This window comes from Pleurodeles waltl, chromosome 10 (assembly GCF_031143425.1).
Source record: "Pleurodeles waltl isolate 20211129_DDA chromosome 10, aPleWal1.hap1.20221129, whole genome shotgun sequence".
NCBI lineage: Eukaryota > Metazoa > Chordata > Amphibia > Caudata > Salamandridae > Pleurodeles > Pleurodeles waltl.
In genome coordinates, this window is record NC_090449.1 from 159,628,029 (window position 1) to 159,654,466 (window position 26,438).

Here is a 26,438-nt window from a genome sequence, read left to right on the forward strand (position 1 = left end):
CTTCTGATATGTGCAGCTACTACTGCTAGGCATTTTGTAAATACTCTTGGTGCGGTTGTTATACCGAACGGCAACACTTTGAATTGGTAGTGTATTCCCTTGAATACGAACCTTAGGTATTTCCTCTGCGAGGGATGTATTGGTATGTGGAAATACGCGTCCTTTAGATCTAAGGTTGTCATATAGTCTTGTTGTTTTAGCAGTGGTAATACGTCTTGTAGCGTGACCATGTGAAAGTGTTCCGATTTGATGTAGATGTTTAGTGTTCTGAGATCTAAGATTGGTCTCAGTGTTTTGTCTTTTTTTGGTATTAGAAAGTACAGTGAGTAAACTCCTGTGTTCCTTTGTGTACGTGGTACAAGTTCTATTGCGTCCTTTTGCAGTAATGCCTGAACTTCTAATTCCAGAAGGTCTAAATGCTGTTTTGACATGTTTTGTGTTTTTGGTGGGACATTTGGAGGGATTTGGAGAAATTCTATGCAATAACCATGTTGGATAATTGCTAAGACCCAAGTGTCTGTTGTTATTTCCTCCCAAGCTTTGTAAAATTGGCTTAGTCTTCCCCCCACTGGTGTTGTGTGAAGGGGTTGAGTGACTTGTGAGTCACTGTTTGGTTGTAGGGGTTTTGGGACCTTGAGATTTCCCCCGGTTTCTAGGGAATTGTCCCCCTCTGTACTGGCCCCGAAAGCCTCCCCTTTGGTACTGTCCCTGGTAGGTAAACGGTGTTGATTGTGAGGTGCTGGCTTGTGTGGCTTGACCCCGAAACCCCCCTCTGAAGGGTGTTCTGCGAAATGTGCCAAAAGTGCCTCTGCCCTGCGGGGAATCGAGTGCGCCCATGGACTTGGCTGTGTCAGTGTCCTTTTTCAATTTCTCAATTGCCGTGTCCACATCGGGTCCAAACAATTGTTGTTCGTTGAACGGCATATTGAGCACTGCCTGTTGTATCTCGGGTTTAAACCCGGATGTGCGCAACCATGCGTGCCGTCTTATGGTTACCGCGGTATTTATTGTTCTTGCAGCTGTATCTGCTGCATCCATAGAGGAGCGTATTTGGTTATTAGAGATATTTTGTCCCTCCTCAACTACTTGTTTTGCCCGTTTCTGTAATTCTTTGGGTAGATGCTCGATGAGATGCTGCATCTCATCCCAATGGGCTCTGTCATATCGCGCTAGGAGCGCCTGAGAGTTTGCGATGCGCCACTGGTTTGCAGCTTGTACAGCAACCCTTTTTCCAGCTGCGTCGAACTTGCGGCTCTCTTTGTCCGGAGGTGGGGCGTCGCCTGATGTGTGCGAGTTGGCTCTCTTGCGAGCTGCCCCTACTACAACTGAATCTGGTGGCAGTTGTGATGTGATAAAAGCAGGGTCTGTGGGCGGTGCTTTATATTTTTTCTCCACCCGTGGAGTTATCGCTCTGCTTTTGACAGGATCTTTAAAGATCTGTTTTGCGTGCCTTAGCATTCCCGGGAGCATAGGCAGGCTTTGATAGGTGCTATGGGTGGAGGAGAGGGTGTTGAAAAGGAAGTCATCCTCGACAGGTTCTGAGTGTAATGACACGTTATGGAACTCTGCTGCCCTAGCTACCACCTGTGCATACGCTGTGCTGTCCTCGGGTGGTGAGGGCTTGGTAGGGTACGACTCAGGACTATTGTCTGATACTGGGGCGTCATATAGGTCCCAAGCGTCCTGGTCATCTTGGCTCATGGTGGTATGAGCTGGTGAATGTGACGGAGTTTGTGCCGGTGATGTATGAGTTACAGGTGGAGGAGAGGGTGGTGGAGTTACTTTCTTCACCACTTTTGCTTGTGGTGTTTGTTCTTGTGTTTGAAACTCGAGTCTCCTTTTCCTCCTGATTGGGGGAAGAGTGCTGATCTTCCCTGTCCCACTCTGTATGAAGATCCGCTTCTGGGTGTGGTCTACGTTATGGGTTGTAACTCTTCTTCAAATCTGTGTTTGCGCATTTGAGAGGACAGTGATTGTTCCTCTGAATACGAGCTGGCAGTCGGTTCGGTTGCAGGGCGTTTTGGCACCGAAACTCTGTCTTTGCTTGTTTTCGGCTCCGAGGAGAATTTTCTCTTTTTTGTAGTCGAGCTTTCTCGGCGTCGATCATCCTCGGTGCCGCTGTCTCTGCGTCGAGCAGCTTCGGTTCCGCTGTCTCGGCGTCGACCCTTTTCGGCAGCACTTTCTCGGTCCCGAGATTGCTGCGTGCCTGTGTCTCGACCCGAGTCGGACGATCTCGGCACCAGTTCGCCCTTTTTCGGTGCCGATGGACGGTCACCTATTTTATGGGTTGAGCCATGGCCTGTTGGCAGTGGCGTCCCCTGGGCCTTGTCTGTTTTCCCGTGTGGTGCTTGTTTCGACGTCTTACTCACGGTTTCTTCGACGTCGAACTCCTCCGAGTCCGATTCATGGATGGAGAAGGCTTCCTCTTCTTCTCCTTGTTCCTCGAACCCACGTTGTCCTGTCGGCGTGGACGCCATTTGCAACCTTCTGGCTCTTCGGTCACGGAGCGTCTTTCGGGACCGGAACGCACGACAGGCCTCACACGTCTCTTCCTTGTGCTCGGGCGACAGGCACAAGTTACAGACCAAATGTTGGTCTGTATATGGATATTTGCTGTGGCATTTAGGACAGAATCGGAACGGGGTCCGTTCCATCGGTGTCGATGTTACACGCGGTCGGGCCGACCAGGCCCCGACGGGGGGGGGGGGGGGGGTCGAAGTTACCCCGAAGGGCTACCGGAGCTCTTTACGATTCGGTGTCGATTCTATCTAACCCGATACCGAACGAAACAATACCGACGTAGTTTTCCGAAGTTTTGACTATCTTTCCGTCCCGAAACCCGGAGCGAAAAGGAACACGTTCGAACCCGATGGCGGAAAAAAAACAATCGAAGATGGAGTCGACGCCCATGCGCAATGGAAACAAGGAGGAGGAGTCCCTCGGTCTCGTGACTCGAAAAGACTTCTTCGAAGAAAAACAACTTGTATCACTCCGACCCAACACCAGACGGCGGACTATGCACAGCATGTGTATCTGCAGCTACACATGCCACCGAACTTATAGTTAAAGATAAGAAGGGAGTGAAGTAAAGAGCAAGAGGAGATCAAAATCACAGGTGAAAAAGAAAGGGAAAGCAAAACATGAAAGAAAGAAATAACAGAAAGGGTAATAATAATTTAACTCTGAGACAAACCACAGCAAAGTCTACATCACATTATTTAACAAATAGTTCACAAAATGCAAAAGGTAACATGCATCAACTTAATGGTGATTTGATGAGCAATAAACAACACAAAGTTGCAGGAGGAATATACAATTATATTTAACCTGTTGAACTGCACTGAGAGGTTGAATAGAGAAATCATGGGACTGCTTACTGTAAATACAGCAAAACTAAATGTCAGGCATTTAATGTTTTAATGGTGAATCAATTTTCTTAGTAGAAGACTAGCAGTAATCAAATCTTTTGTCAGTCTCAAGGATGGCTATTTTTTCAGGTAATCAGTGCTTACTGCAAACCATTTGGTTCCGGTTATGTGTAGTTCTAACTATATGGTTTGAAAAACAACTAGTTAAAATACAGGGGCTGTAACATGGAGAGTTTAGTTATGTATTTCCTTTGGTTAGGAGTCTCACCAATGAAAATGTTCAAGGAAATGACTAAACCAGTGACAACTAAGGCCCATTCAAGGATTACCATACTACTCTACGTTTCATACTGATCTCTGTGGGAGAGACAGATTCAATCTCACCTCGAGCAAAGTCAGGAAATGCACTGCCTCAGGGAGGGTGACGAGGCGGTTCTTATTCAGTACCAGCTTCTTCAGCTTGCTGCACCTGTATAAATAATATGCAAAACACAAGCACAAGCCAATCAGCAAAAAGGTTTAATAGAAACTGTGTGATGGCTGCTCAGGCACAATGGGTAAATATTACATTTCAAACATTGATGTTACATGGAGCGTTGTGATCACAGGCACCATCATTGGAGCTCCTATTAGAAAAATTAGCGCAACCGAAACGAGCTCTGTCAAAATTGAAACTAAACCTCTACCAGCACGTGGTGGACAAAACAGCAATACAAAGTCCTGGATAAAAACAGTGGTGCAATTTGTATACTTTAGATTTGCCCTGGCTTTCACACTAAGGAGATCTCCGTGTGTTAAGCAGAAGAAAGAAACATAATAAGAATGCTTCTTGACAAGTTAAATATGGTTTCTACAGAATCCACGAGTTGGCTTGTGAGTTTTGGGGAATTATCTGCAGTGCCATAGAGATAATTTTAAAATTGATACCAAGTTAACTCTAGAACCTGGTATTTGAGAACCTCATGCTGTCAATTGCTTTTATTCGATATTTTATGTAGCCAGTAGGACTGTATAGTTACATATCCAAAAACCCACAAGATGCAAATAGATCCAGCAGGAACTATTTTAACATGTCACCTGGAATTTTCACAAAGGGAAATGGACAAAGCAAAGAAGGACAACCTGCAAACACATTTTAGAGCACCATCAGTTTCCCCGCTTAACCTTCTTGTTTCGCCTATGTCCAAAGTGTCATTGAAACCCGTAATGTGATCAAACCCTTTTCCTCCTCTGTGACACACTTCGTTCTTGCAGAGCCATATTCTCCTCTATGTCACTTTTTTGTTCATCGCCAACTACTCTCTCTGCAGCAAAAATACACTGTAATAATTGACCTAATCTACTCTTTAAAGAGAGAACTTTTCCTACCACAGAAAGATCTATTTACTTCTATAACGAACATCCCTAATTCCTGCTTCCATTCAGTAGGTCTCGTTGTCCCTCCTATCACCATCTGCCACATTCTACAGAAGGACAATGGTCCATCTCCCAGGGATAATCTTAAATGTGTCTCCTGACCACATGGTTTCCAATATCACCGGATTCCACAGTGATCTTCCATGCCTTTATATTGTATAGTTAGGGTATAGCATCTCTAACCTCATCTTATTACCAGGATTTCCCAAATTACACTTTCTAAACTCGTCCCTCTTCTATCCATTCATTATTCTATTCAGTCCAATTAACAGACTCACATGTCTACCACTCAAATTAACTCACATTTCCCTATACTAATCCACCACTAATCTTTTTGGGTTCCAGAGATGTGTGCTACTCGCCGAAAAGCGATTTGACACCTCATCATGGGGTGGTAAGCTCTACATAAATACAATTAATTATACGCATCGCCATTGCATATTTTTCTATTTGTTAGAAATACTATTTTTTATGAAGGCAAACAAAGGGCAGTAGCAGCAGGTATGAGAAGGGAAGAACAGTAACAATTTGTATTTTTTTCACAAATGTTTACAGCTAAAGTACTCACACACTCTAGAGGCAAAAAAAATGTGGTTAGGGGTTTGTCTCAAATACTTAAAAACTTGTATCTTAACGGGGTGAAGTGTGCATCATCCTAATAAAAAAACTTGAAATATCGTAAGAAGGGCACACTTGTAAGTAGACTTGATCAAACACTGTTATTAACAAGTATTCGGGTCTCAAGATGCTTAGAAGAGGCAAGCCTTTTGTGGACATTCTTTGCCCAGCAACATTTAGTGCACACCAATTAGTGTTATTTTGTCAATTTTTAAGCATACTCATCTAAGCACATTAGAAGCAAATGCACTTTCTCAAAGTCTGCATGTTTTATTTTCTCTACATGCATCAGTTAATGAATTCCATGCAAATTCTGTTCATCATACCTTCCCTATTGTTTGGTGCACAGTGTCAAATGTCATTTGCTCATTTAACAATAATGATTTCTAAACATTCTGTCCTACATCTGTCCTACATCTGTGCCCAGAAAGTAGTTTACACTATTATTTACTTTCGGGCACTAAAAGACTCTCTCTATTTCTCTCATAGTCTCAAAAGTATCTATGAGGGGAACTTCTGAGATATATAGGATGCTTTACACCCTACTGATTTCCTCATGCATGGGACCCCTCGGTGGCCATAACGTTTCTTTCCCACCTTTGGTGCCGCTGGAAAATTAAGCATGATTCTTCGGTTGGGAGGGACAACCATGCTACATGACAATAGCATGTGGAACTTCTAGTGCCTGGGGCAAATCAGGGGACTTGTAAGAAGTGGCCATGGGCGCAATGTTGGTTTCCCCAAAACGTATAATTCACGATATACTGCTGCCATCATCACCACAGACGAGAGTACAATGCTGCTATTGACAAAGCACATCTTTTTTCTGTTGGGAAAGATCTGCTTGCTTTACAAACTCTTCTGAGTCAGACACAATCTGTAAACCATATGTGGTGCGCAAGCTATATTCCGAGTTCCACTATCTTATGGAGGAAAAAGAAAGTCTATGGTTTATAGAAACCATACATAAACTAGCACAAATATGGTGAAATTTATACAAAATAACCATAAAGAATTAAATGAACATGAAAATGACCATTCAGCGTTACTCATTAGATTAAACTACCCATTACTAGGGAATTGCATATGTCCAGGCTTGATCACATCACAGGATCTGTGTGATTAACAGAAAAGAAACTAAATCATATTTTATTCATTCTTTGAATTAAACAACACAGCATTCCCTCACCTGCAGAGGCTTTCCGGGATGAGCTCCAGGTTGTTGTTGGCAGCCATGAACTCCTCTAGACTGGTCAGCTTCCCAATGCCAGAAGGAATACCATCAAAGTCCACTTTGTTGGAATTCATGTACAACTTCTTCAGCTTGGTCAGCTTGCAGATAGCAGACTGCAAACACACAGACAACAATCAAAAAGGAGCTGATTAACTGTTTAAGGCTAAATGAAGAAACATGCAGTGGCAAGGGATGCTTTGAAATTTGGATCCATTGATCAAAACAAATCCTATAGCTAAGAACACACACTATGATAAAATACTTCTGGCCACTGCTTCCTAATCAGTGTTCAATTCCTGAAGCTCCCCCACTTAAACTAGGTCAAATCATTCAAAGAGGAAAAACTATGAGATGTTTGAAGAGTAACGGGTCAAGACAGAGTGAAAAAAATATTGATTGCAAAAGCATACTCCAAAAAGTCTATTTCCGAACTATCTACCATATAAAATTATATCCCAACGAAAATGTCAACATTTAGCCAGATCTACAATGACACATCTGCTCCTAAACAGGTTGCTTTTGGTGTTGTAATAGGAAATTAACCCAATTCTTAATAACTGAACTGGTCAGATATAGAAATTGAAAATGAGCAGATATTGCTGGTGGGAGATATTTGTGTCTGGCATCCATTCTGGCAGCAGACATTTTAAAGTCCCTTTCTGGAGTCTATAACTTTCGCAAAGCTCATCAGTGGATCACTGCGGTGAGCACAGCTGCCTAGGAATTGCTGCCTTAAAAGATATCGGTTAGGAGAGTGTTCTGTGATATCTTCTTTGTCCAAGCACATTACTCTGTTCCATGAGCTTCTCAAGGCCAAGAAGTCCCTGGGGGATTGTATCTGTGCTTTATAAGTTTGTCAAGATAATGCCATAACACCAACACACACACAGTCTTCTGCTGCTATTTTTCTAAAGGAAGATCAAGCAGACAACCTTCATCACTAGAAGGCTGTCCATCAAATTAAGGAAGCCAATATCATAAATGAATACACCATAAAAGGAACCGGTCTTTTTCAGTGTTACTGAAACAAACCTTTTTGTGCCACACAGGGTTTCTGACATTTCCACTTGAAGAGGCAGCAACGTTCCTTACTAACCCAGGTTCACTCGTGTTGTGACCACCCTACCTCCTTAATTTTAACATTACTACGTAGATTAGAACTTCTAATCGATTGTCCTGCCTGAGGCAACTCCCACGGAGCCTTCTCAGTGGAGCACAGAGCAACAGTTTCAGGAAAGCTGTTCTAAACTGTCCACTTTAAGCAGCTCAGTGTGAGAGAAACTACCTTCATCATTGTATGAATGTGTCTCTTGCATTTTTGTTTTTGTGATCTAAATAAGTTATGCCTGTCCTCAAAACACAAAACTGATAAACATTTAAGATTACAAATAGGCTATGGGCACGCACTGGCAGAGAAGTGAGCAGGTTGCGGGAAAGATTGAGGGTCTCCAGCTGGGTCCACTGGTCGATACAGAGAGAAAGTTCGGAGATCTGATTGCCACTCAGGTTGAGGCGTTTCAGGTTGGAGAGGGTGTAAAGGCATTCTGGCACTCGTGTCAGGTCATTGGAAGATAGATCCACATCTGATGAAGGGAGGAAAGAATGTAGAGACACAATGTGAGGAATTTATGAGTTGCGATGTGCAGTTACCTAAATGGAAATCACGGACTTCAGATAATATGTCACAGTGCAGTATTATTTTCATTTGATTCTTAAATACAGTAGATAGCAATAATTCATAACTTAAGGCTCATGATCACATAATTTAGGGTACAGAATATGTTATTAACCCTGTAAGAATCTGTTTGTGGCATGTAGTGCTGTAGATTCACATACTCTGTATACTCCTGCCATCTAGTGTTGGGTCCGGAAAAGGCAAGCTGTTTTTCTTCGAAGAAAGTCTTTCGAGTCACGAAGTAGAGTGCCTCCTCCTTTGTTGTGATACTGCACATGGGCATTGACTACACCTTTGGATGGGTTTCCCACAGGAGGGTGAGAATGTAGTGTACAGTAAGTCCAAGTCAGAGATGTCCATGTGAGAAAGAGTAGACAAAGCTGCAACGGCCACATGAGTTTGGGGAAAAGAGTGGGTGCATGTGAATCTACAGCACTACATGCCACAAAATGATATTTACAGGGTAACATATTCCGTTTGAGGCCTGTGCGGCTTTAGATACACATGCTCTGCATAGAGTGTAAAGCAGTCCCCCTCAAAAAAGTTGCTAACCTGTGGGTGTTGCAGTTGTTTTAACCCCTTCGCTGCCAGGCCTTTTCCCCCTCCTGTGCCAGGCCTTTTTTTGCCTATTTGGGGCAGTTTGCGCTTAGGCCCTCATAACTTTTTGTCCACATAAGCTAACCAAGCCACATTTGCGTCCTTTTTTTCCAACATCCTAGGGATTCTAGAGGTACCCAGACTTTGTGGGTTCCCCTGAAGGAGGCCAAGAAATTAGCCAAAATACACTGAAAATTTCGTTTTTTTTAAAAAAATGGGGAAAAGTGGCTGCTTTCAGCCTTCTTCCAGTCAGTAACAGAAATGGGCATGAAACCAATGCTGGATCCCAGAAACCTAAACATTTCTGAAAAGTAGACAAAATTCTGAATTCAGCTAGGGGTCACTTGTGTAGATCCTACAAGGGTTTCCTACAGAAAACAACAACTGAAAAAGAAAAATATTGAAATTGAGGTGAAAAAAACATAAATTTTTCTCTACGTTTTACTCTGTAACTTTTCCCTGCAATGTCAGATTATCGAAAGCAATATACTGTTACGTCTGCTGGACTCCTCTGGTTGCGGGGATATATAGGGCTTGTAGGTTCATCAAGAACCCTAGGTACCCAGAGCCAATAAATGAGCTGCACCCTGCAGTGCGTTTTCATTCTATACCGGGTATACAGCAATTCATTTGCTGAAATATAAAGAGTAAAATATAGCTATCAAGAAAACCTTTGTATTTCCAAAAAGGGCACAAGATAAGGTGTTGAGGAGCAGTGGTTATTTGCACATCTCTGAATTCCGGGGTGACCATACTAGCATGTGAATTACAGGGCATTTCTCAAATAGATGTCTTTTTTACACACTCTCCTATATTTGGAAGGAAAAAATGTAGAGAAAGACAAGGGGCAATAACACTTGTTTTGCTAATCTATGTTCCCCCAAGTCTCCCGATAAAAATGATACCTCACTTGTGTGGGTAGGCCTAGCGCCCGTGACAGGAAATGCCCCAAAGCGCAACGTGGACACATCCAATTTGTGAAAGAAAACAGAGGTGTTTTTTTGCAAAGTGCCTACCTGTAGATTTTGACCTCTAGCTCAGCCGGCACCTAGGGAAACCTACCAAACCTGTGCATTTCTGAAAACTAGAGACCTAGGGGAATCCAAGATGGGGTGACTTGTGGGGCTCTGACCAGGTTCTGTTACCCAGAATCCTTTGCAAACCTCAAAATGTGGCTAAAAAAAAAAAAAAAAAACACATGTTCCTCACATTTCTGTGGCAGAAAGTTCTGGAATCTGAGAGAAGCCACAAATCTCCTTCTACCCAGCGTTCCCCCAAGTCTCCCGATAAAAATTATACCTCACTTGTGTGGGTAGGCCTAGCGCCCGCGACAGGAAATGCCCCAAAGCGCAACGTGGACACATCCAATTTGTTGAAAGAAAACAGAGGTGTTTTTTTGCAAAGTGCCTACCTGTAGATTTTGGCCTGTAGCTCAGCCGGCACCTGGGAAACCTAGCAAACCAGCGCATTTTTGAAAACTAGAAACCATGGGGAATCCAAGATGGAGTGACTTGCGGGGCTCTGACCAGGTTATGTTACCCAGAATCCTTTGCAAACATCAAAATTTAGCCCAAAAAAAAAAAACACAATTTCCTCTCATTTCGGCGACAGAAAGTTCTGGAATCTGAGAGGAGCCACAAATTTCCTTCCACCCAGCGCTCCCCTAAGTCTCTCGATAAAAATGGTACCTCACTTCTGTGGGTAGGCCTAGCGCCCACGAAAGGAAATGGCCCAAAACACAACGTGGACACAACATATTTTTTCACAGAAAACAGAGGTGTTTTTTGCAAAGTGCCTACCTGTGGATTGTGGCCTCTAGCTCAGCCGGCCCCAGGGGGGGGCACAAATGCCCTAAGATAAATTTGACCCCCAACCCCCCCCCCCCCACGAGCGACCCTTGCCTATGGGGTCGCTCCCCCTGCGTGACATTAGCGCCAAAAAACAAATCCCCGGTGCCTAGTGGTTTCTGCCCCCTTGGGGGCAGATTGACCTAAAATCCCTGGTGTCTAGTGGGGTTTCAAAGGGAAGGGAATACATTTCCTTCCCTTTGAAGCCCCTCCGGGCCTCCCCCAGTGATTGAAAGAGAAATGCTTTGGTCTTCCCCTTCCATCCCCGCCTTGGGGGGAGGGGAGTGCACAGGGGGGCGCGCTAGCGCTCCCCCAAGTTCCCGTGTGCCTTGGACGAGGTGACCTCGTCCAAGGCACACGGGAACTGTAGCCTTGGACGAGGTGACCTCGTACAAGGCACAGAAGGGGTTAAAAAGTGTATGTAGCACTACCTGGCCTTCAGTGGCTTGTTGGCATGCTAAAACATCTATACAATAATGTTTAGTGAAGGTGTGGACCATGTAGCTGCTTTGCATATGTCAGATATGGGAAGGTTTCCTAGAAAAGTAGAGTGTGCTCTAGGAGTAGGTAAAGGTGTTTTGGCCTTAGCATAACAAGTGTGAATACATTTTCCTATCCACCTGACCATGCCAAATTTGGATATAGGGTTGCCTTTACGTGTCACAGAAAAAGCAACAAAAAGTTGTTTAGTTTTTCTGAAAGTTTTAGTTCTATCAATATAGAACATAAAAGCATTACATCTAATGAATGGAGCGCTCTTTCCGTAACAGTATCGGGTTCAAGGAAGAAAATTGGAATCTCAATCAACTGGTTAAGGTGAAATTGAGAAACCACTTTAGGAAGAAATTTAGGACTGGTGCGGAGAACCACTCTATCCCTATGAAGCTGAAAGAAAGGTTCTTCCTAAGTTAAAACCTGGAGTTCACTATCACGTCAAAGTGAAGTGATGGCGACTACAAAATGCAATCTTCCAAGAGAGGAATCGAAGGGGGCATGAGTGTAGGGGAATCAAAGGAGGGTCCATGAGTCTTGTGTGAATAACATTAAGGTTTCAATGAGGGTGCAGGTGGCACCCGTGGTGGAGTAACATTTTGAGCCCTTCAATGAAAGCTTTAATCACTGGAACTTTGAGCAAAGAAAAGTGTTGCCTATTTTGTAGATATGCAGCCATCTATATGTAAACTTTTGTAAATGAAGGAGGTAGCAGACAATGTCAAGTACAGTAGCTGTGAAAGGATTGATTTGCTTTGAGTGACAGTAATAGACAAAACATTTCCAATTTGCCACATAGCAGTCTGTAGTGTTAGGTCTAAGGTCTTCTCAAAGGATATCCATACATTTTGATGGCAAATTTAGGTAACCAAATTCTACGTTCTCAGGAGCCAAATTGCTAGGTTGAGAGTCTTGGGATCTTAGTGCCAGATTCCTCCATGGATCTGAGTGAGAAGATCCGGCCTGTTGGGGAGCTTCTTGTGGGGAACTACAGAGAGGTCCAGTATTGCTGTAAACCTGGGTTGGCAAGCCCACGTGGGAGCTACTAGGATCATTGTGAGAGACGTTTGCCTGAGCTTCCAAACCGGAAATGGAAGGAGCAGAAGAGGAGGAAAAGCGTAGGCAAATATCCCTGACCAAGTCATCCATAGTGCATTGCTCTTGGATAGTGGGTGTGGAAACTTAGATGCAAAGTTTGGGTGTTTTGCATTTTCTACTGTTGCAAAAAGGTCTATCTGAGGGAACACCCATTTGTGGAAGTATTGAAGTAGGACTTGTGCCTGGAGTTCCCATTCATGGACTTGTTGCTGCATTCTGCTTAGCGGGTCTGCAAAGTTGTCTGTGCCTGGGAGATACTGCCCTATCAGGTGAATGTTGTGGCATAGAGCCCATTTCCATATGGTCCGCGATAGTTGTGAAAGTTTCTAGGCTCAGGCTAGGTGAACAGTTTGAAGCTTGAGGAAGTTGATATGGTGACACTGTTGTTTGGTGTCCCATATACCATGCATTGTGAGAGCATTAAGAAGTGCACAGCATCCCGTGAATGAGGCACCGTTGAGGGAGTTATATGATGAACAAGGTTCAACAGAGGCTCCCCCTTCAACATGTTATTGGGATTCCACAACTGCAGGGAGAAATAAGTTTGGCGGTCTACCAACACTAGATCCTATAAGTGACCCTCTGACTGAGACCACTGACGAGCTAGATATTTCTGCAACTGGCATGTGTAGACAGGCATGGGGTACTATATCGATACAGGAGGCCATCATCCCGCATGACTGTCTTCACTGTTATCTGCTGGTTCGGTTGAAAGAGAGGTAATAGGGCCTGAAAATTCTGAACTCTGTTGGAAAGGAGATAGGCTAGCCCGATTTGTATGTTCAGAATCCCATCTAGACATGGGTGTAGCTGTATAGGTGGTGTGTGGGATTGGGGAAGACTGATTGTGAATCCGAGCCTGTGGAGTAGGTTTATTGTTACCAGGGTACTCTGGTGACATTGTTTCTGGAAATGTGGCTTTTACCAGCCAATCATCCAGATAGGGAAAGATGTGTATTTGTTGTCTGCCAAGATGAGCCGCTTCTACTGCTATACATTTGATAAAAACTTGTAGTGGAGTTATGACCCTGAATGGTAGGACTTTGAATTGGTAGTGTTTTCCATCCACTCCAAACCTGTGATGGCCTGGGGGATCTGTATGTGAAAGTATGCATCTTTGAGATCTAGAGTAGACATAATGTTGCCCTGTTTAGGTAATGGAATAACGTCTTGCAGAGAGAACATGTGAAAATGCTCTGAAAGCCTGTACTCATTCAGTGGCTATACATCTAGGATTGGCCTGAGAGAACAGTCTTTTTTGGGAATGTGGAAGTGTAGAGCTCATACTCATTGGCCTTGGTGCTGGGAGGGACGGGTTCCTTTGCTCCTTTGTTTGAGTAGGTTTGAGTAGGTTTGATGTTCCAATGAGAGTCGATGAGAGTGAGGTGGAATGTTAAGAGGTGTGGTATTGAGCTCCAGACAATAACCATGTTGGATAATCTCCAACAGTGACACAAAAGAGTATGGGGTTCACCTATAATAAGGAGCTACACATAGGAGAAGGTTCCCAGGTGCTCCTTAAACTCACTTGATGAGTGGATGAGGTATGAGGTATGATTGCAACTAACACAGCTTACAAAACAATGTCAGATGAGTCTTTGCATGAGGGGCAGCGTAACATTGAAGCAAAGAAATGTCCTAAAAAGCAGTGCTGGAAAAATGCAGAGTTTTCTAGATTTATATGAAGCTCGCAAATGCACTTTGTCCATATGGTTCTTCAGGAGACACTGACTCAGGATGCTGAGCATCACCAGCAAGAACATAGCCATGATTGTCAGTCGGCTACATCATTTTCTTTCTGTAAAAACACCAGAGTTCTACCGCATTGATTCACCACATTCACGTGAAAATTCTTTAAGACTTCCTAGACACCAACAAGGATTCTAAACCTCATCCAAAAAGAACAGCAAATCAAATAGAAGAAACTCAAAACAGATTGGGTACAAATGTGCATAGGTTAAACCTTTCAAGCTCCCCACACCCTTCCAAATGCCTCTTTTGCTGGAAAAACCCCATTGTTGGGAATGTACCCGACAAGTTATTTAGGCCTTCCAGGCTGGTGGGCAAGTTGCTCTGAGTACGTTGCGTGTTCTTAAGGTGAAGGGTTTGTAGGGCAGTCATTGCAGGAAGCTGTCTGCAAAACAAAAAGGAATACTTTAAATGCATCATCACTTGGGACCAGTCACTGGGCTCAAAAAACAATGTGAACACTTGTTTTAGGTTTTAATACGGACAGAAATAAACACCAGACTCATGAAAATGTGTGTTAAGTGTGAAAATGAGCAAAAAAAATGCTTTAACAGTCCAATAATAAGGAGTCCATTATTGCTGAGAAAAAGCCCACATCCTTATTTCTATGCATTTGTTCCAGATAATGCCATATAAACAGTGAAGTGTAAAAATACAAGACACGCAAGCATTATTTCCTATGGGAGCTGCTCTATGAATGACATATAAAACCTTAAAATCCACATCAAACGGATAAACATTCGTTCAAAATCTGGTGTGTTCATCACTCCAGTTTTAAGAGGTTTGCTGTACTCTACCACTAATTACTTTTTCATTAGATTATCTCTTTTGGAGAAGAGCATCGGTCATCATACATAGCAACTACATGTGAACCACCACTGGTTTGCAAGTGTTCAGATGTAACCACATTTAACCACAAAGTAAAGCATTAACATTCTAGTATTCTCACATGGACCAGCGTGGAGCACCCTTGGCATACCAGTATTACAGTTTCTAACAAAATAGCAATGCTGCATCCCATGCACAGAATATAAACTACTGCATGTATATGAAGATAGACCTATTGAATATATATATGAAGACGCATATCCGTGCCAGTATCCAAACCATAGTCAGCATGCTTGCTGTGCCACTTTTCAACTCTTTCACGGCATCCCACGGCATTCTACAGGGGATGTTTGCACACATGCTGTTGAGTGACAATGCAGTATCTGAAGGTCACTTGTGAAACTGTGCTGTTTACTGTTGCACTGTAAGCACTGGGAAAGGAAGGCTGCTTGAATCAATGTTATTGAGGCTGTATGAGAACTCACCCAGCCCTAAAAGAGGGCCTGAACCCCAGCCTTCAGCCCCCTTTGGGTTTGCTTAACTGAAAAGTCCACCAATTATGTATCACCCAACATCCACAGGTTACAGCCAGCTCCTGAAAAGGTTTGTATCTTGAAAACTCTGATGGTCATGGATTTAGGAAAAAATAAGGGGCACCGTTAAGAAAAAGCGATAAAACCAGGTTTCAAATCTGAGTGCACAATGGCTAATTGCCATCTGATGAAGGTTCCACTGTTTTACCCGGATTGTAGTTCTCCCCTCATACTCGAGCATTCCCTTTATAATAAAAAATACATATCTGGCACTTTTGTCTTGCTTGTGCCTCTTCCCTTTTTTATAGCTATATTACTGTTTGATATTTTTGAATGAGTAATTATTATTTCTATGCATTCTTGATTTCTCAACTCCTGTAAATTGGCATTTTATTGTAAAGTTCTCTTAAGTGTGCGATACATAAAAATGCATGAGTAAATAAGTAATGAAAATGTCACTTACCCAGTGTACATCTGTTCGTGGCATCAGTCGCTGTAGATTCGCATGTTTTGCATAGCTCGCCATCTGGTGTTGGGCCGGAGTGTTACAAGTTGTTTTTCTTCGAAGAAGTCTTTCGAGTCACGGGACCGAGTGACTCCTCCTTTTGTCTCCATTGCGCATGGGCGTCGACTCCATCTTCGATTGTTTTTCCCCGCAGAGGGTGAGGTAGGAGTTGAATTGTAGTAATAGTGCCCATGCAATGGAGTGACTAAGTATGTACCTATTTAAGGTTGAGATGATACATATACAAATAGTTGAAGGTAACTTCCAAACTGCTACAGGCTCCCGGGGAGGCGGGTGGGCACATGCGAATCTACAGCGACTGATGCCACGAACAGATGTACACTGGGTAAGTGACATTTTCAATTCGATGGCATCTGTCGCTGTAGATACGCATGTTTTGCATAGACTAGTAAGCAGTTATCTCCCCAAAAGCGGTGGCTCAGCCTGTAGGAGTGGAAGTAGTTTGAAATAATGTTCTTAATACGGCTTGACCTACTGTGGCTTGTTGTGCGGATAACACGTCTACACAGTAGTGCTTGGTGAATGTGTGAGGCGTAGACCATGTGGCTGCCTTACATATTTCTTGCATTGGGATGTTTCCTAGAAAGGCCATGGTAGCACCTTTCTTTCTGGTTGAGTGTGCCCTTGGTGTAATGGGCAGCTGTCGTTTAGCTTTAAGGTAGCAGATTTGGAGGCATTTAACTATCCATCTGGCTATACCTTGTTTTGATATTGGGTTTCCTGCATGAGGTTTTTGAAATGCAATAAATAGTTGTTTAGTGTTTCTGATGTTCTTTGTTTTGTCAATGTAATACATTAATGCTCTTTTGACATCTAATGTATGTAGTGCCCTTTCAGCTACGGTATCTGGTTGTGGAAAGAACACTGGAAGTTCCACTGTTTGATTTAGATGGAACGGTGAAATAACCTTTGGCAAAAATTTAGGATTAGTCCTTAGGACGACCTTATTCTTGTGTAGTTGTATAAAAGGTTCTTGTATTGTAAACGCCTGAATCTCGCTTACTCTTCTTAGGGAAGTAATGACGATGAGAAATGCAACCTTCCAGGTTAGGAACTGTATTTCGCAGGAGTGCATGGGTTCAAAAGGTGGACCCATAAGTCTAGTTAGGACAACATTTAGGTTCCATGAAGGAACAGGTGGTGTTCTTGGTGGTATAATTCTCCTAAGGCCCTCCAGGAATGCTTTAATGACTGGTATCTTATATAGGGAAGTTGAATAGGTAGTCTGCAGGTATGCAGATATTGCTGCAAGGTGTATTTTAATGGAAGAGAAAGCCAGGTTAGATTTTTGTAAGTGAAGCAAGTAACCCACTACATGTTCTGGAGTTGTGTGTAATGGTTGTATTTGATTAATATGGCAGTAGCAAACAAACCTCTTCCATTTACTTGCATAGCAGTGCCTGGTGGATGGCCTTCTGGCTTGCTTTATGACTTCCATACATTCTTGGGTAAGTTGTAAGTGCCCGAATTCTAGGATTTCAGGAGCCAGATTGCTAGATTCAGCGATGCTGGATCTGGGTGTCTGATCTTTTGGTTGTGTTGTGTCAACAGATCTGGCCTGTTGGGCAATTTGATGTAGGGTACTACTGATAGGTCTAGCAGCGTTGTGTACCAGGGTTGCCTTGCCCAAGTTGGTGCTATTAATATGAGTTTGAGTTTGTTTTGACTGAGTTTGTTTACCAGGTAAGGAAGGAGAGGGAGAGGAGGAAAAGCGTAAGCAAATATCCCTGACCAGTTCATCCATAGGGCATTGCCTTGGGACTGTTTGTGTGGGTATCTGGATGCGAAGTTTTGGCATTTTGCGTTCTCCTTCGTCGCAAACAAGTCTATTTGAGGTGTTCCCCAGAGTTTGAAATAGGTGTTCAGAATTTGGGGGTGAATTTCCCATTCGTGGACCTGTTGGTGATCTCGAGAGAGATTGTCTGCGAGTTGATTTTGGATCCCTGGTATAAATTGTGCTATTAGGCGAATTTGGTTGTGAATTGCCCAACGCCAAATTTTTTGTGCTAGCAGGCTTAACTGCGTGGAGTGCGTCCCCCCTTGCTTGTTTAGATAATACATTGTTGTCATGTTGTCTGTCTTGACTAGAATGTATTTGTGAACTATTATTGGTTGGAAAGCTTTTAGTGCTTGAAAAACTGCTAGAAGTTCTAAGTGATTTATATGCAGTTTTGTTTGATGTACGTTCCATTGTCCTTGTATGCTGTGTTGATCGAGGTGTGCTCCCCACCCTGTCATGGAAGCATCTGTTGTTATTACGTATTGTGGCACTGGGTCTTGGAAAGGCCGCCCTTTGTTTAAATTTATGTTGTTCCACCACAGAAGCGAGAGGTAAGTTTGGCGGTCTATTAACACCAGATCTAGAAGATGACCCTGTGCTTGAGACCACTGTGATGCTAGGCACTGTTGTAAGGGCCTCATGTGCAGTCTTGCGTTTGGGACAATGGCTATGCATGAAGACATCATGCCTAGGAGTTGTAATATCATCTTTGCTTGTATCTTTTGTGTTGGATACATGCGTTGTATGATGGTGTTGAAATTTTGAATTCTTTGGGGACTTGGAGTGGCTACTCCTTTTGTTGTGTCTATTATGGCTCCTAGGTATTGTTGTACCTTGCACGGCAGAATGTTGGATTTCGTGAAGTTGACGGTGAACCCTAGTTTGAAGAGTGTTTGTATGATCTGATTTGTGTGATTTGAGCACTCTATTAACGAATGGGCCTTGATTAGCCAGTCGTCTAGATATGGGAACACATGTATTTGCTGCCTTCTGATGTGTGCAGCGACTACCGCTAGACATTTGGTAAAGACTCTTGGTGCGGTTGTTAATCCGAAAGGCAGTACCTTGAATTGGTCATGTATTCCTTTGAATACAAACCTTAGGTATTTCCTGTGCGATGGGTGTATTGGTATATGGAAATACGCGTCCTTGAGGTCTAAAGTTGTCATGTAGTCGTGTAGTTTTAGCAATGGTAATACTTCTTGTAGTGTGACCATGTGAAAGTGGTCTGATTTGATGAATGTGTTCACTATTCTGAGGTCTAGGATTGGTCTCAGCGTTTTGTCCTTCTTTGGTATCAGAAAGTACAGTGAGTAAACTCCTGTGTTTATTTGTGTGTTTGGCACTAATTCGATTGCATTCTTTTGCAATAGTGCCTGCACTTCTATCTCCAGGAGATTGGAATGATGTTTTGTCAAATTTTGTGCTTTTGGTGGTATGTTTGGAGGGAATTGTAGAAATTCTATGCAATAACCATGTTGGATAATTGCTAGAACCCAAGTGTCTGTAGTGATTTCCTCCCATGCTTTGTAATAATGACTTATTCTTCCCCCCACTGGTGTTGTGTGGAGGGGGTGAGTGACATGCGAGTCACTGCTTAGTAGTAGGGGTTTTGGGGCTTTGAAATTTTCCTATATTCCTAGGGAATTGCCCTCCTCTATATTGTCCCCGAAAACCTCCTCTGTACTGTCCCTGGTAACTGGACGGTGTTGCCTGTGAGGTCCTGGCTTGTGTGCTCTGACCCCGAAACCCCCCTCTAAAGGGTGTTTTACGGAAAGTGCTGTAATTCCCTCTGCTCTGCGGGGAGTAGAGTGCGCCCATGGCTTTAGCAGTGTCCGCGTCTTTTTTGAGTTTCTCAATCGCTGTGTCCACTTCTGGACCGAACAGTTCTTTTTCGTTAAAAGGCATATTGAGAACTGCTTGCTGAATCTCTGGTTTAAATCCAGACGTTCGGAGCCATGCATGCCTTCTGATAGTTACAGATGTATTAATTGTTCGTGCAGCTGTATCTGCAGCGTCCATGGAGGAGCGGATTTGGTTGTTGGAAATGGTCTGTCCCTCCTCAACCACTTGTTTTGCCCTATTTTGTAGGTCCTTGGGCAGATGGTCAATGAGATGTTGCATCTCATCCCAATGAGCTCTGTCATAGCGCGCAAGTAGTGCCTGGGAGTTAGCGATGCGCCACTGGTTTGCAGCTTGTGCTGCGACTCTCTTACCAGCTGCATCGAACTTGCGGCTTTCTTTATCTGGGGGTGGTGCATCTCCAGATGTGTGGGAGTTGGCCCTTTTCCTAGATGCTCCTACAACGACAGAGTCTGGTGGCAGCTGTGTAGTGATGAAAGCCGGGTCTGTAGGAGGCGCCTTATACTTTTTTTCCACTCTTGGTGTGATTGCCCTACTTTTGACCGGCTCCTTAAAGATTTCTTTTGCGTGCCGGAGCATACCAGGGAGCATAGGCAGGCTTTGGTAGGAGCTGTGGGTGGAGGAGAGTGTGTTGAATAAAAAGTCATCCTCGACCTGTTCTGAGTGGAGGCTTACATTGTGAAATTGTGCTGCTCTAGCCACCACTTGAGAATACGCAGTGCTGTCCTCTGGTGGAGATGGCTTCGTAGGGTATGCCTCCGGACTGTTATCTGACACTGGGGCGTCGTATAAGTCCCATGCGTCTTGATCTTGGTCACCCTGGCTCATGGTGGTGTGAGCTGGGGAATGTGATGGAGTTTGTGCTGGTGAGACGTTAATCACAGGTGGAGGAGAGGGTGGTGGGGTAACTTTTTTCACCACTTTTGTTTGTGGTGTTTGTTCAGTTTGGAACTCCAATCTTCTCTTTCTTCTAATAGGGGGAAGGGTGCTTATTTTTCCTGTCCCCTGCTGTATGAAAATACGCTTTTGCGTATGGTCTACATCAGTTGAGTGTAGCTCTTCCTCAAACCTATGCTTTTGCATTTGGGAGGTTAGCGAGTGCTCTTCTGTATAAGAGCCTGAAACTGGGTCGGTTGCAGTTTGTTTTGGCACCGAAACCCCTGTCTGCATCTTTTTTCGGCTCTGAGGTGACTTTTTTCTTTTTCGGGGCCGAAACCTCTCGGCGTCGATCTTCTTCGGTGCCGCTGTCTCGGCGTCGAGCCGTGTCTACACCGGTATCTCGGTGTCGATGCTTGTCTCCATCACTTTCTCGGTCCCGAGAAGGCTGCGTGCCGGTGTCTCGACCGGAGTCGGACGATCTCGGCACTGTTTGGGCCTTTTTCGGTGCCGACGGTCGGTCACCGAATTTATGGGTCGAGCCATGGCCTGGTGGCAGTGGCGTCCCCTGGGCCTTGTAAATCTTCTTCTGAGTGGTTTTCGACGTCCTACTCACGGTTTGTGTATCGTCGAATCCTTCGGAGTCCGATTCTTGGATCGAAAAGGTTCCCTCCTCTTCTTGTTCCTCGAACTCCCGGTGGGCTGTCGGCGCGGATGCCATCTGAAGTCTTCTGGCTCGACGGTCTCGGAGTGTTTTTCGGGACCGGAACGCACGACAGGCCTCGCAGGTGTCTTCACTGTGCTCAGGTGACAGGCACAGGTTGCAGACCAAGTGTTGGTCTTTATAGGGGTATTTATTGTGGCATTTGGGAAAGAAACGGAACGGGGTCCGTTCCATCGGCGTTCTTCTGCACGAGGTCGGGCCGACCAGGCCCCGACGGGGGATCGAAAAAATTACCCCGAAGGGCACCGGAGCTCTTCGATCTTAGACGCGGTGTTGAATCTAACTACGCCGATCCCGAACGCAACAATACCGACGAAAATCTTCCGAAATTAGCTATCTTTCTCGTTCCGAAACTCGGAGCGACAGGAACACGTCCGAACCCGATGGCGGAAAAAAAACAATCGAAGATGGAGTCGACGCCCATGCGCAATGGAGACAAAAGGAGGAGTCACTCGGTCCCGTGACTCGAAAGACTTCTTCGAAGAAAAACAACTTGTAACACTCCGGCCCAACACCAGATGGCGAGCTATGCAAAACATGCGTATCTACAGCGACAGATGCCATCGAACATATAGATTTAAACTGACCAAAACCAAATGTAAAAGGCAGCTCAACTCTCCACAGGATATCATTATCCTCACCTTCAAAACTACATTCCCCGACACTCTACTTTCATCTTTCCCTACGATCTACGTTGCAGTTCTCCACGTTATAGAAGATAGTTATCTACATAGACCATCACGTAAATGCTAACAAATTGTCAATATAAGCTGATATGTAATCCAAGGAATGTGATGTATTGAAAATGTCACTTACCCAGTGTACATCTGTTCGTGGCATCAGTCGCAGTAGATTCGCATGTTCTGCAATAGCTCGCCATCTGGTGTTGGGCCGGAGTGTTACAAGTTGTTTTTCTTCGAAGAAGTCTTTCGAGTCACGGGACCGAGTGACTCCTCCTTTTGTCTCCATTGCGCATGGGCGTCGACTCCATCTTCGATTGTTTTTCCCCGCAGAGGGTGAGGTAGGAGTTGAATTGTAGTAATAGTGCCCATGCAATGGAGTGACTAAGTATGCACCTATTTAAGGTTGAGATGATACATATATAAATAATTGAAGGTAACTTCCAAACTGCTACAGGCTCCCGGGGAGGCGGGTGGGCACATGCGAATCTACTGCGACTGATGCCACGAACAGATGTACACTGGGTAAGTGACATTTTCAGTTCGATGGCATCTGTCGCTGTAGATACGCATGTTCTGCATAGACTAGTAAGCAGTTATTTCCCCAAAAGCGGTGGATCAGCCTGTAGGAGTGGAAGTAGTCTGAAATAATGTTCTTAATACGGCTTGACCTACTGTGGCTTGTTGTGCGGATAACACGTCTACACAGTAGTGCTTGGTGAATGTGTGAGGCGTAGACCATGTGGCTGCCTTACATATTTCTTGCATTGGGATGTTTCCTAGAAAGGCCATGGTAGCACCTTTCTTTCTGGTTGAGTGTGCCCTTGGTGTAATGGGCAGCTGTCGTTTAGCTTTAAGGTAGCAGATTTGGATGCATTGAACTATCCATCTGGCTATACCTTGTTTTGAAATTGGGTTTCCTGCATGAGGTTTTTGAAATGCAATAAAGAGTTGTTTAGTCTTTCTGATGTTTTTTGTTCTGTCAATGTAATACATCAATGCTCTTTTGACATCTAATGTATGTAGTGCCCTTTCAGCTACGGTATCTGGCTGTGGAAAGAACACTGGAAGTTCCACTGTTTGATTTAGATGGAACGGTGAAATAACCTTTGGCAAAAATTTAGGATTGGTCCTTAGGACGACTTTATTTTTGTGTAGTTGTATAAAAGGTTCCTGTATTGTAAACGCCTGAATCTCGCTTACTCTTCTTAGGGAAGTAATGGCGATGAGAAATGCCACCTTCCAGGTTAGGAACTGTATGTCGCAGGAGTGCATGGGTTCAAAAGGTGGACCCATAAGTCTAGTTAGGACAACATTTAGGTTCCATGAAGGAACAGGTAGTGTTCTTGGTGGTATAATTCTCCTAAGGCCCTCCATGAATGCTTTAATGACTGGTATCTTATATAGGGAAGTTGAATAGGTAGTCTGCAGGTATGCAGATATTGCTGCAAGGTGTATTTTAATGGAAGAGAAAGCCAGGTTAGATTTTTGTAAGTGAAGCAAGTAACCCACTACATGTTCTGGAGTTGTGTGTAATGGTTGTATTTGATTAATATGGCAGTAGCAAACAAACCTCTTCCATTTACTTGCATAGCAGTGCCTGGTGGATGGCCTTCTGGCTTGTTTTATGACTTCCATACATTCTTGGGTAAGTTGTAAGTGCCCGAATTCTAGGATTTCAGGAGCCAGATTGCTAGATTCAGCGATGCTGGATCTGGGTGTCTGATCTTTTGGTTGTGCTGTGTTAACAGATCTGGCCTGTTGGGCAATTTGATGCAGGGTACCACTGATAGGTCTAGCAGCGTTGTGTACCAGGGTTGCCTTGCCCAAGTTGGTGCTATTAATATGAGTTTGAGTTTGAGTTTGCTTTGACTGAGTTTGTTTACCAGGTAAGGAAGGAGAGGGAGAGGAGGAAAAGCGTAAGCAAATATCCCTGACCAGTTCATCCATAGGGCATTGCCTTGGGATTGTTTGTGTGGGTATCTGGATGCGAAGTTTTGGCATTTTGCGTTCTCCCTTGTCGCAAACAAGTCTATCTGAGGTGTTCCCCAGAGTTTGAAATAAGTGTTCAGAATTTGGGGGTGAATTTCCCATTCGTGGACCTGTTGGTGATCTCGAGAGAGATTGTCTGCGAGTTGATTTTGGATCCCTGGTATAAACTGTGCTATTAGGCGAATTTGGTTGTGAATTGCCCAATGCCAAATCTTTTGTGCTAGCAGGCTTAACTGCGTGGAGTGCGTCCCCCCCTGCTTGTTTAGATAATACATTGTTGTCATGTTGTCTGTTTTGACGAGAATGTATTTGTGAACTATTATTGGTTGGAAAGCTTTTAGTGCTTGAAAAACTGCTAGAAGTTCTAGGTGATTGATATGCAGTCTTGTTTGATGTACGTTCCATTGTCCTTGTATGCTGTGTTGATCGAGGTGTGCTCCCCACCCTGTCATGGAAGCATCTGTTGTTATTACGTATTGTGGCACTGGGTCTTGGAAAGGCCGCCCCTTGTTTAAATTTATGTTGTTCCACCACAGAAGCGAGAGGTAAGTTTGGCGGTCTATTAACACCAGATCTAGAAGGTGACCCTGTGCTTGAGACCACTGTGATGCTAGGCATTGTTGTAAGGGCCTCATGTGCAGTCTTGCGTTTGGGACAATGGCTATGCATGAAGACATCATGCCTAGGAGTTGTAATACCATCTTTGCTTGTATCTTTTGTGTTGGATACATGCGTTGTATGATGGTGTTGAAATTTAGAATTCTTTGTGGACTTGGAGTGGCTACTCCTTTTGATGTGTCTATTATGGCTCCTAGGTATTGTTGTACCTTGCGCGGCAGAATGTTGGATTTTGTAAAGTTGACGGTGAACCCGAGTTTGAAGAGGGTTTGTATGATCTGATTTGTGTGATTTGAGCACTGTATGAACGAATGGGCCTTGATTAGCCAGTCGTCCAGATATGGGAACACATGTATTTGCTGCCTTCTTATGTGTGCAGCGACTACCGCTAGACATTTGGTAAAGACTCTTGGTGCGGTTGTTAATCCGAAAGGCAGTACCTTGAATTGGTAATGTATTCCTTTGAATACAAACCTTAGGTATTTCCTGTGCGATGGGTGTATTGGTATATGGAAATAAGCATCCTTGAGGTCTAAAGTTGCCATGTAGTCGTGTAGTTTTAGCAATGGCAATACTTCTTGTAGTGTGACCATGTGGAAGTGGTCTGATTTGATGAAAGTGTTCACTACTCTGAGGTCTAGGATTGGTCTCAGTGTTTTGTCCTTCTTTGGTATCAGAAAGTACAGTGAGTAAACTCCTGTGTTTATTTGTGTGTTTGGCACTAATTTGATTGCATTCTTTTGCAATAGTGCCTGTACTTCTATCTCCAGGAGATTGGAATGGTGTGTTGTTAAATTTTGTGCTCTTGGTGGTATGTTTGGAGGGAATTGTAGAAATTCTATGCAATAACCATGTTGGATAATTGCTAGAACCCAAGTGTCTGTAGTGATTTCCTCCCATGCTTTGTAATAATGACCTATTCTTCCCCCCACTGGTGTTGTGTGGAGGGGGTGAGTGACATGTGAGTCACTGTTTAGTAGTAGTGGTTTTGGGGCTTTGAAATCTTCCTCTATTTCTAGGGAATTGCCCTCCTTTATATTGTCCCCGAAAGCCTCCTCTATACTGTCACTGGTAACTGGACGGTGTGGCTTGTGAGGTGCTGGCTTGTGTGCTTTGACCCCGAAACCCCCCTCGAAAGGGCGTTTTACGGAATGTGCTGTAATTCCCTCTGCTCTGCGGGGAGTAGAGTGCGCCCATGGCTTTGGCAGTGTCCGTATCTTTTTTGAGTTTCTGAATCGCTGTGTCCACTTCTGGACCGAACAGTTCTTTTTCATTAAAAGGCATATTGAGAACTGCTTGTTGAATCTCTGGTTTAAATCCAGACGTTCGGAGCCATGCATGCCTTCTGATAGTTACAGATGTATTAATTGTCCGTGCAGCTGTATCTGCAGCGTCCATGGAGGAGCGTATCTGGTTGTTGGAGATGGTCTGTCCCTCCTCAACCACTTGTTTTGCCCTATTTTGTAAGTCCTTGGGCAGATGTTCAATGAGATGTTGCATCTCGTCCCAGTGGGCTCTGTCATAGCGCGCAAGTAGTGCCTGGGAGTTCGCGATGCGCCACTGGTTTGCAGCTTGTGCTGCGACTCTTTTACCAGCTGCATCGAACTTGCGGCTTTCTTTATCTGGGGGTGGTGCATCTCCAGATGTGTGAGAGTTGGCCCTTTTCCTAGCTGCTCCTACAACGACAGAGTCTGGTGGCAGCTGTGTAGTGATGAAAGCCGGGTCTGTAGGAGGCGCCTTATACTTTTTTTCCACCCTTGGTGTGATTGCCCTACTTTTGACCGGCTCCTTAAAGATGTCTTTTGCGTGCCGGAGCATACCAGGGAGCATAGGCAGGCTTTGGTATGAGCTGTGGGTGGAGGAGAGTGTGTTGAATAAGAAATCATCCTCGACCTGTTCTGAGTGGAGGCTTACGTTGTGAAAT

The 26,438-nt window shown here is 44.1% G+C and overlaps 1 protein-coding gene across 2 annotated transcripts in view; it reads right to left on the bottom strand.

The window, feature by feature from the left end:
* Window positions 1–26,438, bottom strand: part of FLII (FLII actin remodeling protein) — a 208,551-nt gene that overhangs the window by 111,731 nt on the left and 70,382 nt on the right. For both annotated transcript variants that reach the window (XM_069210099.1, XM_069210098.1), the window contains exons 7-10: window positions 14,376–14,479; window positions 8,044–8,219; window positions 6,592–6,749; window positions 3,753–3,837 (exon numbers count right to left, since the gene is read on the bottom strand). In XM_069210099.1, coding sequence (XP_069066200.1) covers window positions 3,753–3,837; window positions 6,592–6,749; window positions 8,044–8,219; window positions 14,376–14,479 — 523 coding nt within the window. The remainder of the gene's footprint in view (window positions 1–3,752; window positions 3,838–6,591; window positions 6,750–8,043; window positions 8,220–14,375; window positions 14,480–26,438) is intronic.